General features: G+C 43.2%; 1 protein-coding gene across 1 annotated transcript in view; it reads left to right on the forward strand.

The window, feature by feature from the left end:
- Positions 1-14,610, forward strand: part of KLHL6 (kelch like family member 6) — a 55,106-nt gene that overhangs the window by 28,073 nt on the left and 12,423 nt on the right. The window contains exon 3 of the mRNA XM_080655614.1: positions 12,439-12,888. Coding sequence (XP_080511740.1) covers positions 12,439-12,888 — 450 coding nt within the window. The remainder of the gene's footprint in view (positions 1-12,438; positions 12,889-14,610) is intronic.

Below are 14,610 nucleotides of genomic sequence, written 5' to 3' on the forward strand. Positions count from 1 at the left end.
AGAGAGAAACATTGATCAGCTGCCTCCTGCACACCCCCTACTGGGGATGTGCCCGCAACCAAGGTACATGCCCTTGACTGGAATCGAACCTGGGACCCTTCAATTTGCAGGCTGACGCTCTATCCACTGAGCCAAACGGGTTAAGGCTTAACTTTCATACCTTTGATGTGACTCAGCCTCTCCCTCATTTTCTGCTTCTCTTTTCAGGCGTCTTTCTGTTATGTATTGATTGCTTCTCTCCCATACAGAAAGAGAGAAGTCTGTTGACCCAGACGATCACCACGTTTGCTGTTTGAAAAGAGCTTTTCATATGAGACAACTTCATGAGTTGCTGGCCTGTTAACAGACTGATGGTCCTTGGATCAGGGGCCCATTGGTCCAATCAGCTATGGCAGGGGTGGGATAGTATCTTTCTTTTAGGAGGAATCTTTGAGTGTGGCAGGTACTGAATGATCTGCCCACTAGAGGAATTTTTCAGTAATCTGACCATAATGTATTGGCCAGCTATGGGGAGAAATTATTTTCTCTAAGTAGCTTTGGGGAAGGTGAAAGTAAGAGAAGCCCTAAGGGGAAAGGACAAAGTGCCCTGTTCACATTTGAGGCAGGGATTGTGAGATAAACATCACCCAACTAGGCTTCAGAGAAGCAAAGGGCCTCCTTGCCTTAACTGGACCTTCAGGCTTATGAGTCCCAAATAAGCAAGGTAGTCAGAAACTATAGACCTGGGACAATGACTATAAGAACTTGGTAAAAACATTTTCAATCTTGGGGAACTTTGCCAAGTTTACTATTTAAAAGTCATTAATAAAAGAGCCCTGGCTGGTGTAGCTCAGTTGGTTGGAATGTCTGTCCCATACACCAAAAAGCTGTGGGTTCAATTTCAGGCCAGGGCACTTACCAGGGTTTCGGGTTCGATCCCTGGCTGGGGCACATGCGGGAGGCAGCCGATCCATGTTTCTCTCTCACAATGATGTCTCTCTCTCTCTCTCTCCCTGCCTTCCTCTCTCTAAAATAAATTTGCCCTAACCAGTTTGGCTCAGTGGATAGAGCGTCAGCCTGTACACTGAAAGGTCCCAGATTCGATTCCGGTCAAGGGCATGTACCTTGGTTTCGGGCACATACCCAGTAAGGGGTGTGCAGGAGGCAGCTGATAGATGTTTCTCTTTCATTGATGTTTCTAACTCTCTATCCCTCTCCCTTCCTCTCTGTAAAAAGTCAATAAAATATATTTTAAAATAAATAAATAAAATAAATTAAAAATATTATAAAAACACTAAAAAAATAATAAGGGCGTTTGTATTGCTTCTCAGCCTTTTGGCTAAGATCAAGTGTAAAATAATAAGGGCGTTTGAGCTTATTTGCAGGGCAGCAAGAAGATGTGATGTCAGGGAGACCATACTCAGCTTCCATTTAGTTTTGATCCCTAAGATACAGAGCAGCTGGTTAGAAGAAGGAGCTTAGAAGAAAAAAGGAGATCAGGCTGAGTCCCAAGGGCCATGAGAAAAGAAAGAGGGATGCTGGAGTGGGAGCCTGGTCACCTGGCCTGGGCCTGAGAAGCCCCATGCAGTGCCTCCACAACGCCCTCTGAAGTGGTGACATAATTTTCATCATGGTAGCTGTTTGTGGAGACTTTGGTGAAGGTCCTGGCATTGCTTATTTTCATATTTCTTTTGCTGATGACAGGATCAATGATGGTGAAACCTATATGGATGAGGAAGCCATGTGGTCAGTGGCCGATGGGCTGTGTTGACTTCTTGGCTTCCTCGATACCGAGAATACAGTACATAAATATTTGTTGAGTCAATGAATACATGTGTTGCTCTTATTCATTACTAGCTGAAGACGACCTCAGAAACTAATCAAGACCCCAACAAAAATTACCTTACCTCCTTTAAGAGGACGCTAAGAAGCCAATCCTGGCTCTTGGAAATGTTGTGGGTGAGTAGAGGAGGAAGTAGTCCACAGGCTAATACTATTAATTGCTTCATTTTTAAGTACCAGCTAAGTGCCAAGCACCTAGCAAAAAGTAGGTCCCATTACTGTAAGATACAGATGAACTTCTCTTGTCATTGACAGGGACACCTAGATTTATTAACATTGGAATAGCCAGTTAATTTAGGCAAGAAACCAGCCCAACTATTTCTTAACCATCATCAAGATAGAATCAACCTGTTACCTATCCGATACACCCTCTCCCACACACACTTTGTCAACCAACGTTGCCATGTGGCTACTGTGAGTGTTGAGCAATCAGGGTTAATCTCCTCAGTCCACATAGCAGTGACAGTTGCCCTTTTTAGAGCATTCACTGTGACAACTCTTTTGCCTATACTATCTTATTTAACCCGAGATAAGTGTTTTTACCTCCAACCTATGGATGAGGGAAATAAGATTCAGCAATATTAAGTAAATGCTCCAGGTTTCATGGCCGGTGAGATAAGAGCCTGAGTGAACTCCTGTCTGCTGATGTGTAGCCTGTGTGTTCTCCACTACGCAAACCACCCCTCAGGGCGAGGCCTGAGAGAAGCCATGATCCTGAAGGCAGTGGGGCCTTCAGAGAGGGCTGCCCAATGGGAACCAGTGGTGCTCGGTGGGAGTGTGTCAGGAGGCACAACTGGCACAGCTGCTACCCTTCAGGCCCGATTCCCTCTGGGGAACCTTGGACTCTTGGGCTGTCCAGGTGTCCCCACAGTGAGCCTACTGCTGCCCACAATGTCTCTGTTAACTTTACATTTCTGTGTTTGATCTCAATGTTTGCTTCTTTTTATTTTTAGGTATAACTTACATTAAATAAAAAACAGAAATCTAAGAGTACAGTTTGATGATTTTTTTACATGTGTGTACAATCATGTAACCACCACCCTGATCTAGAACATTCTGGCCTCCCAGATAGCTTTCTTGTTCCTTCCCCCCAAGCAGGACTCCCCAAGGGGAACTACTGCTCTAGCCTCTGTCGCCATGGATGAACTTAGCCTGTTTTCGAATTTCATATTGTTCTTGAGTTCTAATTAGTACAGAGGGTCCAACTCTTAGGCTACAAAACTCAGGTATGCAAAAAATGTGTGATTTAACCTATTATTTTTCTAACATTGAATTTAATCATTATCCTGAGCTTCCCCTTGTACCAGCAGCAGAAATTGTAGTTAACTTAATTACATCTCACTTCTGGAAAACTCAATCAATTCAGGATTCGGGTCACTTCTATATTTCCGGGGGCATTTACATAGTGCCAGGACAGCATAGAAAGAGGCATTTGGCCCAGGCTTACCATGGTCATTTCTATTATTGGTCCATGCTGGAGTATCTGTGTTCCCATCAGTCTCTGGTCATTGACCCCTTCCCCATTGGCATCAATGAAAAGTCCTTAGTCCCACCTGGTTCTGGCCATCAGTTCTTATTGATCACTTGGTATTCTCTTTGTCCTTTTGTAAGGCTTCTTTGGGTCTGCCAATCCTCTCAGCTACTTCTGAGCCCTTCTCAGGGACACCCAAGGAACTTCCATTTATTCTCCTGTGCTAATCTGGAGCGACTACCATAGGCCTTTTTCGTCTAGAAACAGCACACTCCAGTTTCTCTTCTGCTGCAGCTATGTGGTACTGCTGCATTTCTGATTTCATCTCAGCAGTGGAGATGTACATTCTTTTATCCTAAGATCCACAACCTTTAGGGGGCTTTCAGCATCCCCCTAACTCTGGAATTTTGGCCTGAGTTGGGAGACAGGACATCATGTCAGGGACCCACACCTGTTTCTCACTCTATTACTAGACTCTTTCTCCCCTCTCATCTGGGTCTGGGAATTGTTAACTCCTCCCACGTGGGAAAAGCTGACTTACATTATCTTCCACACTTCTACTTCTACTGTTTTGGCATAAACTTTATAACTTAGGATTCTGGCTTTTGAAACTCAAAGGACCCAGATATTACCACTAATTGATGTTTCAAACTATTTTTATAGTTTAAGTTCTGAAAGTGTATTAGAAACTCAAAGTTGAAGTTGTCTTCTGTTGTCTACCCCACCATCCTTCCCGGGTAAGTAAGCCTGGGATGCCTGGTTGCTGCCCATTGGTTGTGGAATTCAGGAAGTGGGATGGGGGAGTTTTAGTTGTAATGAAAATCCATGTTGCTACAACCTTGGGCACTGCCCCCTTTTCTTTTTCTCTGATTCCTATTCTGGGTCAAGTCACCTCTGTAGTTGCCTCAGTCCCTTGGCACCAGCCCCACCTTAGTGAGTGGACCATTTGCAAGTCTTAGCTTCTGTCTTTCCTACCTACCCTATACAGCTTCCAGGAACCACAGACCTCTCAGCCAAGTCTAGACAAAGGATTGAAAGTCTTAAGGGAGCAAAGGGCATCTATGGTGTTGGGGAGCACATTCTGACAGAGGCTGAGGTGGGTGCACCACCTGAGAGAGAGGGAGAGGTAAAGATAAAGGATGGAAGATAGGATAAGTGGTATTTTATAATTTTTAAATATGAAGATCCCTCTTTAACACCAACACAGAACTGACAGGAGATTAGCTTTACTTTTAGTATCTATTGTCTGAGAAGAAAAATGGTGACAAAAATTTACAATGAATTCAGAAACACTTTCAAGTACATTTGAATTTTATTAAAATTCAGCTTATAAAGTCTTCACATACACTGATTTGTTGGGGCTTAAGGGTAAGAATATCAATGTCTTTACACATCCTTTGGACCAGAAGAGGACTTCAGTTATTCTGGAGTGGATTTGAAGGAACCTCTTTGTGGTGAGCATGAAGGGAAGCAGAGGAGGGGTGGTGAAGAGGGCAGGGGTGCATTCTCTTTGAGGCAGACACTTCTCATGGGAACTGCAGCCATATCTCAAGTGGTTTTCTTTGATTGTATTTTTAGTCTCCTTGTTTGAGCGTCAGGTGCCTGGCTGTAACTTATGCTCACATGTTCCCCAAACAGGAAGTTGGTTGTCTGTTGCCATTAGCTGTCATTGCTCAGCTTTAATAAACAAGTTCATGTGCCACTGGGACAGGCTGAGATAGAAAATATGCCCTAATGTCTTAAACAATCTTGAATATGAAAAAGAAAAAAAATATTATTTTTAAACAAACCAATTTCTTGTCCCCTTGACTGCCCTGTGCATCAGCAGCTTCCCAGCCATTGGTTAGGATCACACGATGCTGCCTTACACCCCGAACATTTAAAAGTGCTTATGGAGGCACATTTTGGGGGGGAATGTAGGCAATTTGGAGATCCCCACTCATCCTTGTCCTCATAAGGCCTCTTCAGACTCTCCTGAAATTGTGTTAGCTCAACAATGCAACAGTCACAGGCAGTGTAATGCCCCGTGTGAAGTTAGCTAGCTGATCTCAGTATTATCTCTACCACCCACCAGCTGTGTGAACTTGGGCAACACACTTAACTCTGAATCCTCTATTTCAGTCTCTGTACAAATGGTAATACTAATATCTATCTCATTATTACTTGCTAAAATATATTAGGTAAGAAATACAATTTATTCGTTAAGTAAAATAATGGGTGGGAAAGTCTCTACCACAGATCTTTGTACATATTAGGCATCTGCAAAGTATTTTCTTTCTCTCTCTCTCTCTCCTTCCCTCCTTTTGCAAGATTTTGTGCTAGGTGATGCTGGAAGTAAAAACATAAGTATAGCCTAGTACCTTCCCTTGAGATGCTTGACCACAGTACAGGCAGAAACGTAATTGGTGCTCCCCAAGAGGGTAGGTGAGTGCCCAGTGGAGCACAGAGGAGGGAGGAATTGACTCCAGATTGGGAGAAACAATGAAGGAAGAGTGGCTTCTGAGAAGGAACTTCATAAATAGGTGGGATTTCTCCTCACTACCCCCCGCCACTTCCCTTTTCTTCTATTCTCCTTCTTTCTTCTTAAACAAGTATTGACCCAGCATTAAAAATGTCCAGAGGCAGGGAAGGCTTCAAGCACAGTCTGTGTAAGACTCTGGTCCTCTCAGCCTGGCTCTCCCTCTTGTGTCGGCTTTGTGCTCAGGTGGATGGATACTAGAGAAAGAAAGGTGAGAAGGTGTCTCTTGCAAACTCAGTTCCCAGAAAAAATGGCACATGTGCAAACAAATGTTTGTGAGGGGTTCAGAGACTCGCTGGAGCCCGCCCACTGGTCCTGGATTTAACCCTGAATGAAGAAAACTCTCTGTGTAGATAAGGTGATGGTTATGCTACTCACTTCTTCCTTCTTGAGGTAATCTTAAAGGTTCCCTCCTTGTAAGAAGGGAGCTATTTTGAGTTCTTTTTTGTATGTGTGGGACCCTGGAATCAAACTTGCCCAGTTGAGGAGAACAGGATTTTAGCAACTAGTGATGAGAGAGAAGCTGGTTGGGGCTGGGGAATGGCAAAGGCACTGGGATAGGTAAGCTTAGGGATGTTTGAAGAAGTGAGTAGACAGGTCTGAGTGTGGAGGGGTTCCAGCAGGGAAAGTCTAGGTGACAGCTTAGAGCCAGATTGTGTACGGCTGGAGAGGTAGAAGTAGGACTTGCTTCAGTTTCAGGCAGTGGGATCACTGGACATTTATCACAGCAGTAACTTTACACCTGTGTGATGATTTGATTACTGCTCACGTCTCCCACTGGTTTGACAGCTTCGGTGAGCACTGGTGTCTCCTTCCGCTCACCGCTGTAGCCCCAGCACTAGCTGAGAGCCTAGCACGTAGATGCTCAGTACACATTTGGGAAATGGACACGTGGATGAATGATGCATGCATGGTTCTGAGTGGGGGGAGACACATTTAGATCAAAGCTTCTTACAAATGTGAACTTTGGTACTTGATTCGATTCTCCTTCCTGGTCTACTTCTTTGCTCATCAATAGTCATCAAGCATGGGCAGGAATTGGCATCTTGCTGGCCAGCCCTTCCCCAATCTGGGCAGATTAGATCAGTTTAGCTCTCCGGAGAGGTGTGCAAATTGATGATGTTTGGCATCTGCAAAGCTGCCGTCCTGTGCACACACTAGTTGACTGGAGGCAGCTTGAAATAATGTAAAAACATGCATTTCTGGAACCAGATAAGACAGTTTCAAATTTTAGCTCTACTTGTTATTATTTACAAATCTCTCAGGAAATGACTTAACTTCTCTGAGTCTGTTTTCCTCATCTATAAAAACAGGAATGGTAATAACTATCTACTTTATAGTGTTGTGAGGGTGAATGATTTAGTTACTATAAAGGGGTTGGCACATTGTAGGTTCTCTTTATGTTTTTTTTTTGTTTTGTTTTTGTTTTTAGATTTTATTATCTCAATGTGTACTTGAGAATTGCAAGACAGTATTTATTTCTGATTTTAAAAGCAACTTCATGCTCAATGTAGAAAACTTGGTCTATACAGAAAAGTCTAAAAAACAAATTGATAACTTCCCAAAGCTGCATTTGCAATAACCACTGTTAGCATTTTGATGTGTTCCCTTCCAGTGTTTCCTCTACTCATGAGAAAGTTACTTTATTTTAAATAGCGAATTCCTCCTCATGGCACATAATTTGAGGGGGTACAGAAAGGTAAACAGTGAAAAGTAATTCTTCCTCTTTACCCTGAACCCAGCCACCAGGTCCCCTCCCCAGAGGCAATCGCTGTTACCAGGTTCTTAGGAGGCCTCTCAGAGATAGTCTACATATTTAGAAAACCGATTTGGTTTTCACATCATCTTCTTCTCACGCAAACTCTGGCATGGCGTACCTGCTGTTTTGCTCTGGAGGCTACCACATAAGTGAGTTCCCTTTCAGCCCCCAGCGACATCTCTGTGGGCAGGGCTACAAAGCGCTCTGGTTACATGTTCTGAGGGCTCGGTGAGGCTTGGTCTCAGTTGTGTATTTTTACTCTTTGAACTGAAAATCTGCGAACAACTGAACAGGTGTTAGAATTCTCAGTCTCAACTGTTTCCACAGTTGCTCATGCGAGGAGCAGATCTGCAGGTGGTTGGGACCAGCAGACAGGGTGGTTTGAAGCAGAATTCAGGCTTTCTTCAACGTTGCATTGACCCTCAGTCAGTGCTTTCTAAACTGACAATTGGAAGGTGTGATGTGATATGGAAAGACAATATTTTGTAATTAGAAATGATCCAAACAGCCAGGGATGTGTATCCTTAGATTGCTCTGGAGTGAAAGGCAAAACCTAAGTCAACATGGTCCACTCTAAGTCCTTTGCCCACCCCCACCCTTCTGGCCCACAACCCTGCCACCCCCAGGTCCTGCAACTAGAGCTGTCTTCTCAGCAGGCCTGCCCGTCTATACTCTCACCTATCTTCAGACCAGCCCTCCCTGGGTGCTTCCCTTTTTCCAATCTTCTGCTACTTAATCAACTCAAGAACATTGAAAACTTGACCTTATAAGGGGCCCAGTGGACAGGAGGGGAGATAGGAGATTGGACTTGTTCAAAGTAAGCTACAGAGAACAATGAATAGGAATGAACTGATGCATTTGAGACACCTCATTTGTAAAATGAATATTAAAATAACAACACATATGACAGTGCTCTGTAAGCTGTAAAAGGCTATATATACACAGGGGGCTCATATTATGAGGATGACGATAATTGAAAAATAAGACACAAAAGCCAATCAATTTTACAAATTAATTTTCATTGCAATGGTGTTACTTATTCATGTTGGAAGATTTCAAAAGTACATAAATAGCCTTGGCCAGCATTGCTTAGTGGTTAGAGTGCTGGCCTGCAGACCAGAGGGTTGAGGGTTCAATTCCTAATTAAGGGCACGTACCTGGGTTGCAGGTTCAATCCCTGCCCCGAGTCGGGGTGAGTGTGGGAGGCAACCAATTGATGTGTCTCTCACACATCGATGTTTCTCTCTCTCTCTCTCCCTCCCCAACTTCCACTCTAAAAATCAATGGAAAAAATATCCTCACTCTTTGGGTAAGGATTAAAAAAATAAAATATAAAGTATATAAATAAACAAAATTTAAAAATTATCATAGTCTTATTAGCAAGTAGGGTGCCTTATATTATTTATATAGCACATTTGCTGTCCATTGCTATGGGACCATTTTTCTGTGGGAGGATTACTGTTTCCTTGACAACAAATTTTGCCACAAGACTTACCCTGGTCAGCTCAGTGTGAGTGGGTATGAATGGCATGCACCACCTCTGAGCAAAAGTGCTAAGAGTCATCCTTTTTCTCCTGTCACAAGACTGGCATACTTTAGTTAAGGACTTTTCCAAGTCCTGGGTCTTGGAATGAAGAGCCCAGTGAAGGACATGTAATATGAGTGAGAAATAACATGTATTGTTGTAAGTCCCTGATATTTGGGGGTCATTTGTTACTGTAGCATAATATCTGATACACAGAGAGATTGACAACTGTTAATATTATCTTTCACTCTTTTTTTCTAGGCCTATATTCTATACATCTTTTCTTGATCAGAGTTAGGATCATACTGTACATGTGATTTTGTGAAGTGCTTTTTAATTTTATCTGCAAGAATTTCAGTAATTATCTCTAAAAGGAAAGATGCTTCTTTAAACATAGCCATGCCATTATCACACTTAAAATTATAATAATTGCTTCATATTACCAAATATTAGTCACTGCACAATTTCTGACTTTTAAAATTATTTTGTTTAAAATCAGGGGTCCAAATAAGGTCCCTACTTTGCCAAAGTTGGATGTGTTTCTTAGATCTCTTTTCATCCTTAGGCTCTTCCTCCCCGCCCCACTTTCCCCTTGTGATATATTTGATGAAGAAACTGTAGAGTTTCCCACGGTCTGGATTTTGCTGATCTTCCCATGGTGTCATTTGACATGTTCCTCTTTCCCCTGTATGTTAGTTGTACATGGATTTTCATTTATGTGGGAGGTCAGCACCCCACCTCCCTGCATTGTTCAAGGGTCAACTGTATTTCCTTTTTTTAAGAAAATATATTTTTATTGATTTCAGAGAAGAAGGAAGAGGGAGAGAGAGATGGAAACATCAATGATGAGAGAGAATCATCGACCGGCTGCCTCCTGCACGCCCCCCACTGGGGACCAAGCCCACTACCGGGGCATGTGCCCTTGACCGGAATCGATCCTGGAACCCCCCAGTCTGCAGGCCGACACTCCATCCATCGAGCCAAACCGGCCAAGGCTGTATTTCCTTTTTTAAAAATATTTTTTTATTGATTTCAGAGAGGAAGGGAGAGAGAGAGAGAGAGAGAGAGAGAGAGAGAGAGAGAAACATCAATGAAGAGAAAGAATCACTGATTGGCTGCCACCTGTACAACCTCAACTAAGGATCAAGCCCACAACCCAGGCATGAGCCCTGACTGGGAATCGAATGGTAACCTCCTGGTCCATAGGTCGATGCGCAACCACTGAGCCACCCCGGCCAGGCAGTATTTCCTTTATTTTTTTTTTAAATTAAAGTCTTTATTATTGAAAGTATTACATATGGCTCCTTTTTCTCCCATTGACCTCTCCCCGTCCGCTCCCGCCCGCAGCACATGCCCTCACCCCCCTAGTGTCTATGACCATTGGTTATGCTTATCTGGATGCATACAAGTTCTTTGGTTGATTATTTACCCTCCCCACTTCCACCCCCCCTGCCTTCCCTCTGAGGTTTGGTGGTCTGTTCAATGCTTCTATGTCTCCAGATCTATTTTTGTTCATCAGTTTATGTTGTTCATTATATTCCACAAATGAGTGAGATCATGTGATATTTATCTTTCTCCGACTGGCTTATTTTGCTTAGCATAATGCTCTCCAGGTCCATCCATGCTGTTGTAAATGGTAAGAGTTATTTCTTTTTTACAGCAGCATAGTATTCCATTGTGTAGATGTGCCATAGTTTTTTAATCCACTCATCTGCTGATGGGCATTTAGGCTGTTTCCGAATCTTAGCTATGGTGAATTGTGCTGCTATGAACATAGGGTTGCATATATCCTTTCTGATAGGTGTTTTGGTTTCTTGGGATATATTCCTAAAAGTGGGATTATTGGGTCAAATGGGTGTTCCATTTTTAATTTTTTGAGGAAACTTCATACTGTTCTCTACAGTGGCTGCACCAGTCTGCATTCCCACCAGCAGTGCACAAGGGTTCCTTTTTCTCTGCATCCTTGCCAGCACTTTTGTTGTTTGTTGATTTGTTGATGTTAGCCATTCTGACAGGTGTGAGATGGTACCTCATTGTTGTTTTGATTTGCATCTCTTGGATAATTAACGACTTTAAGCATTTTTTCATATACCTCTTGGCCTTCTGTATATCCACTTTCAAAAAGTGTCTATTTAGGTCCTTTGCCCATTTTTTGATTGGATTATCTTCCTTTTGTTAAGTTGTATGAGTTCCCTATCAATTTTGGAGATTAAACCCTTATTGGATGTAACATTGGCAAATATGTTCTCCCATGCAGTGGGCTTTCTTATTGTTTTGTTGATGGTTTCTTTCGCTGTGCAGAAGCTTTTTATTTTGATGTATTTCCATTTGTTTATTTTCCCCTTAGTTTCCATTAACCTAGGAGATGTATCAGTAAAGATATTGCTACGACATATGTCTGATATTTTACTGCCTATGGATTTTCTAAGATTTTTATGGTTTCCTGTCTTACATTTAAGTCCTTTATCCATTTTTAGTTTATTTTTGTGAATGGTGTAAGTTGGTGGTCTAGTTTCATTTTTTTTGCATATATCTGTCCAATTTTCCCAGCACCATTTATTGAAGAGACTGTCTTGACTCATTGTATTCTCTTGCCTCCTTTGTCCAAATATTAATTGAGCATAATGGCTTGGGTCGATTTCTGGGTTCTGTTCTATTGGTCTATATGTGTGTTCTTATGCCAGTACCAGGCAGTTTTGAGATCAGTGGCTTTGTAATATAGCTTGATATCTGGTATTGTGATTCCTCCAACATTGTTCTTCTTTCTCAGGATTGCTGCAGCTATTCCGGGTCTTTTTTTTTTATTTTATTCCATGTAAATTTTTGGAGAGTTTGTCCTAGGTCTGTGAAATATGCTGTTGGCATTTTAATAGGGATTGTATCGCTTTGGGTAGTATGAACATTTTAATGATGTTGATTTTAATGATGTTGAATTCATGAACAGGGTATATACTTCCACTTGATTTTAGAGAAAGAGGAAGGGAGAGGGAGATAGAGAGAAGGAAACATTAATCAGTTTGCCTCTTGCACGCACCCGGACCAGGACCAAAACTGCAACCCGGCATGTGCCCTAACCCGGAACCAACCAGTGACCTTTAGGCGCACAGGGCGATCCTCAACCAACTGAGCCACACCGGCCAGGGCTCACCTCTATTTCCTGTAGTTGCTGATTAAAACTAGAGGCTCGATCAGATTCCATGAACAGATTTTAAAACTTAGAGCACTATAAAAATGTTCTACGCCATTTAATATTCTTCTACAACATGTTTTCTTAATGACTATAGAGCTGTCAAAAATAGGAATGTATTCTTACCTATTTAGCTAGTCCCTTATTGTTCTCTTAGTTCCTGCGGATGGTGGATGCCTGCGCCAGCTTCCTCACCGAAGCCTTGAACCCAGAAAACTGTGTTGGGATCCTGAGGCTGGCAGACACGCACTCCTTGGACAGTCTAAAGAAGCAGGTTCAAAGTTACATCATCCAGAACTTTGTGCAGATTCTGAACGCCGAGGAGTTCCTTGAACTTCCTGTGGACACTCTGTATCACATCTTGAAGAGTGATGACCTTTATGTGACGGAGGAAGCTCAGGTGTTTGAGACGGTGATGAGCTGGGTCAGGCACAAGCAGTCGGAGCGGCTCTGCTTGCTCCCCTACATCCTGGAGTATGTGCGCCTGCCGCTTCTGGACCCGTGGTACTTTGTGGAGACGGTGGAGGCAGATCCTCTCATCAGGCAGTGCCCGGAGGTCTTCCCGCTGCTCCAGGAAGCCAGGATGTACCACCTTTCTGGCAATGAGGTGAGATGAGAGGTGCTGCCGTTAACCAGCTAAGTAAAGGAGTTAGCAGGCCTCATAGAGATCAGGTGAGGCTGGCTGGCAGATCCTTAGAGCAAGAAGATGCTACATTACAGTTTGAGTCAGGCAGTTCCAGAAGCCCTGGATCTCTGATCTGTAAAATGGGGATGATAATGCCTCATGGGCAGCTTCTGAGAGGATTAGGTGAGATACAGAAATCACCCAGCACCAAGCCTGGCACGTCCCTTCTCTTGCCAGCTGTGGAAGGGTGGGAGGGTAGTGGGGGTGACACATACATGGACAGAATGTGCCCTGTCCAGTCGCCCTTCCACCGGGTGCTGCTTTCTTCCTGCCCACTCTGGGGAACCTGATGTTCCCTTAGTTCAGACTCTCATTATTTCCTTCCCGAATTTCTGAAAGTTCCTCAAAACTCACCTTCCTGCTCCAGTTTGGCCTTTCTCCAGTTCATTCATCAGCCGGATGATCTAAAACTCGAGCCTAATCATTTCTCTCTAGGCTTACCCTCTTCACTGGTCCCTCGCCCCTTTTGGGATAAAGCCCACACTTCCTGCCCCCTTCACCTCCTGCCTGCTTCTCTAGTGCCATCTCCAGCCCCTTTCTTCTGCTACAGCCCAAAGACACTGCTAATTTGGGGAATTAGAAATTCCCAGAGTGGACCTGTTTTTCCGCCTCCAGCTAATGAAGGCACTGTTCAGATGCCTTTTCCCTCTTCTTCTTCTAGTCAACTTCTGCTCCTGCTTCAAAATTCGGTTCAAGCATTCAGTTCTCCAAAGCTTCTCCCATTCTCAGCCCCTGATGCATTGCAGTATTTTAACACTGACTGCTACATGTCAACCATTGAATTCCTCATCTGTAAATATCTCGAGGTTGGGAGCTTGTTATGGTAGAAAGTATGTTGTATTGGAATTTTCATCTCCAGACTTTAGGAGATTCCCTGGTATATAGTAAGTGATTGATAAAGGTTTGGTGAATGAATAAACGGAGACCAAAACATTGAATGTGCATATCATTTGAATCTACCTGATTCTCCTTAACAATTGAAGAAATATTTTATTCATTACTGTATAAAGACAATACTAAATTTAGTGGAGGCGGATAAGCAGTCAGGAAGTAATGAAATAGGGACTAAGTTTATATACATGAAACCCACACATATATCCAGGGGGCCTCAAACTTTTTAAACAGGGGGCCAGTTCACTGTCTCTCAGACCGTAGGAGGGCTGGACTATAGTTTAAAAAAAAAACTATGAACAAATTCCTATGCGCACTGCGGGCCCAGGACGAGTCGGCTGCTAAGCAGGACAGGCAGTGGCAACCGGCGGGCCAGATAAATGTCCTCGACGGGCCGCATGTGGCCTGCGGGCCGTAGTTTGAGGACGCCTGCATATATCCCACTATACAATACTTCTGGGTTTGGCTACCAAACCTTCTTCATTAGGCCATTGGTAGATATCTGAGTAAAGGGTGGCTTAGGGATGACCTGTGTGAAGCCCCCCAGGAGCCTCCTCCTTTCCCCATGTGTCCTTTCTAGTTCTGTGTTGTCCTCAGATTCATTGTCACTCATTTACTCTGCAAATATATCTTTAAATGTTTGGTAGTTTTACCAGTGATGTTATTAGAACCAGGAGGGGTTTTGTGTGTGTGTGTGTGTGTGTGTGGTCTTTAGTTATAAATTGTATTTCTTTAATAGAGGTTGGGCTATTC

The sequence above is a fragment of the Plecotus auritus genome (genome assembly GCF_963455305.1).
Source record: "Plecotus auritus genome assembly, chromosome: 2".
NCBI lineage: Eukaryota > Metazoa > Chordata > Mammalia > Chiroptera > Vespertilionidae > Plecotus > Plecotus auritus.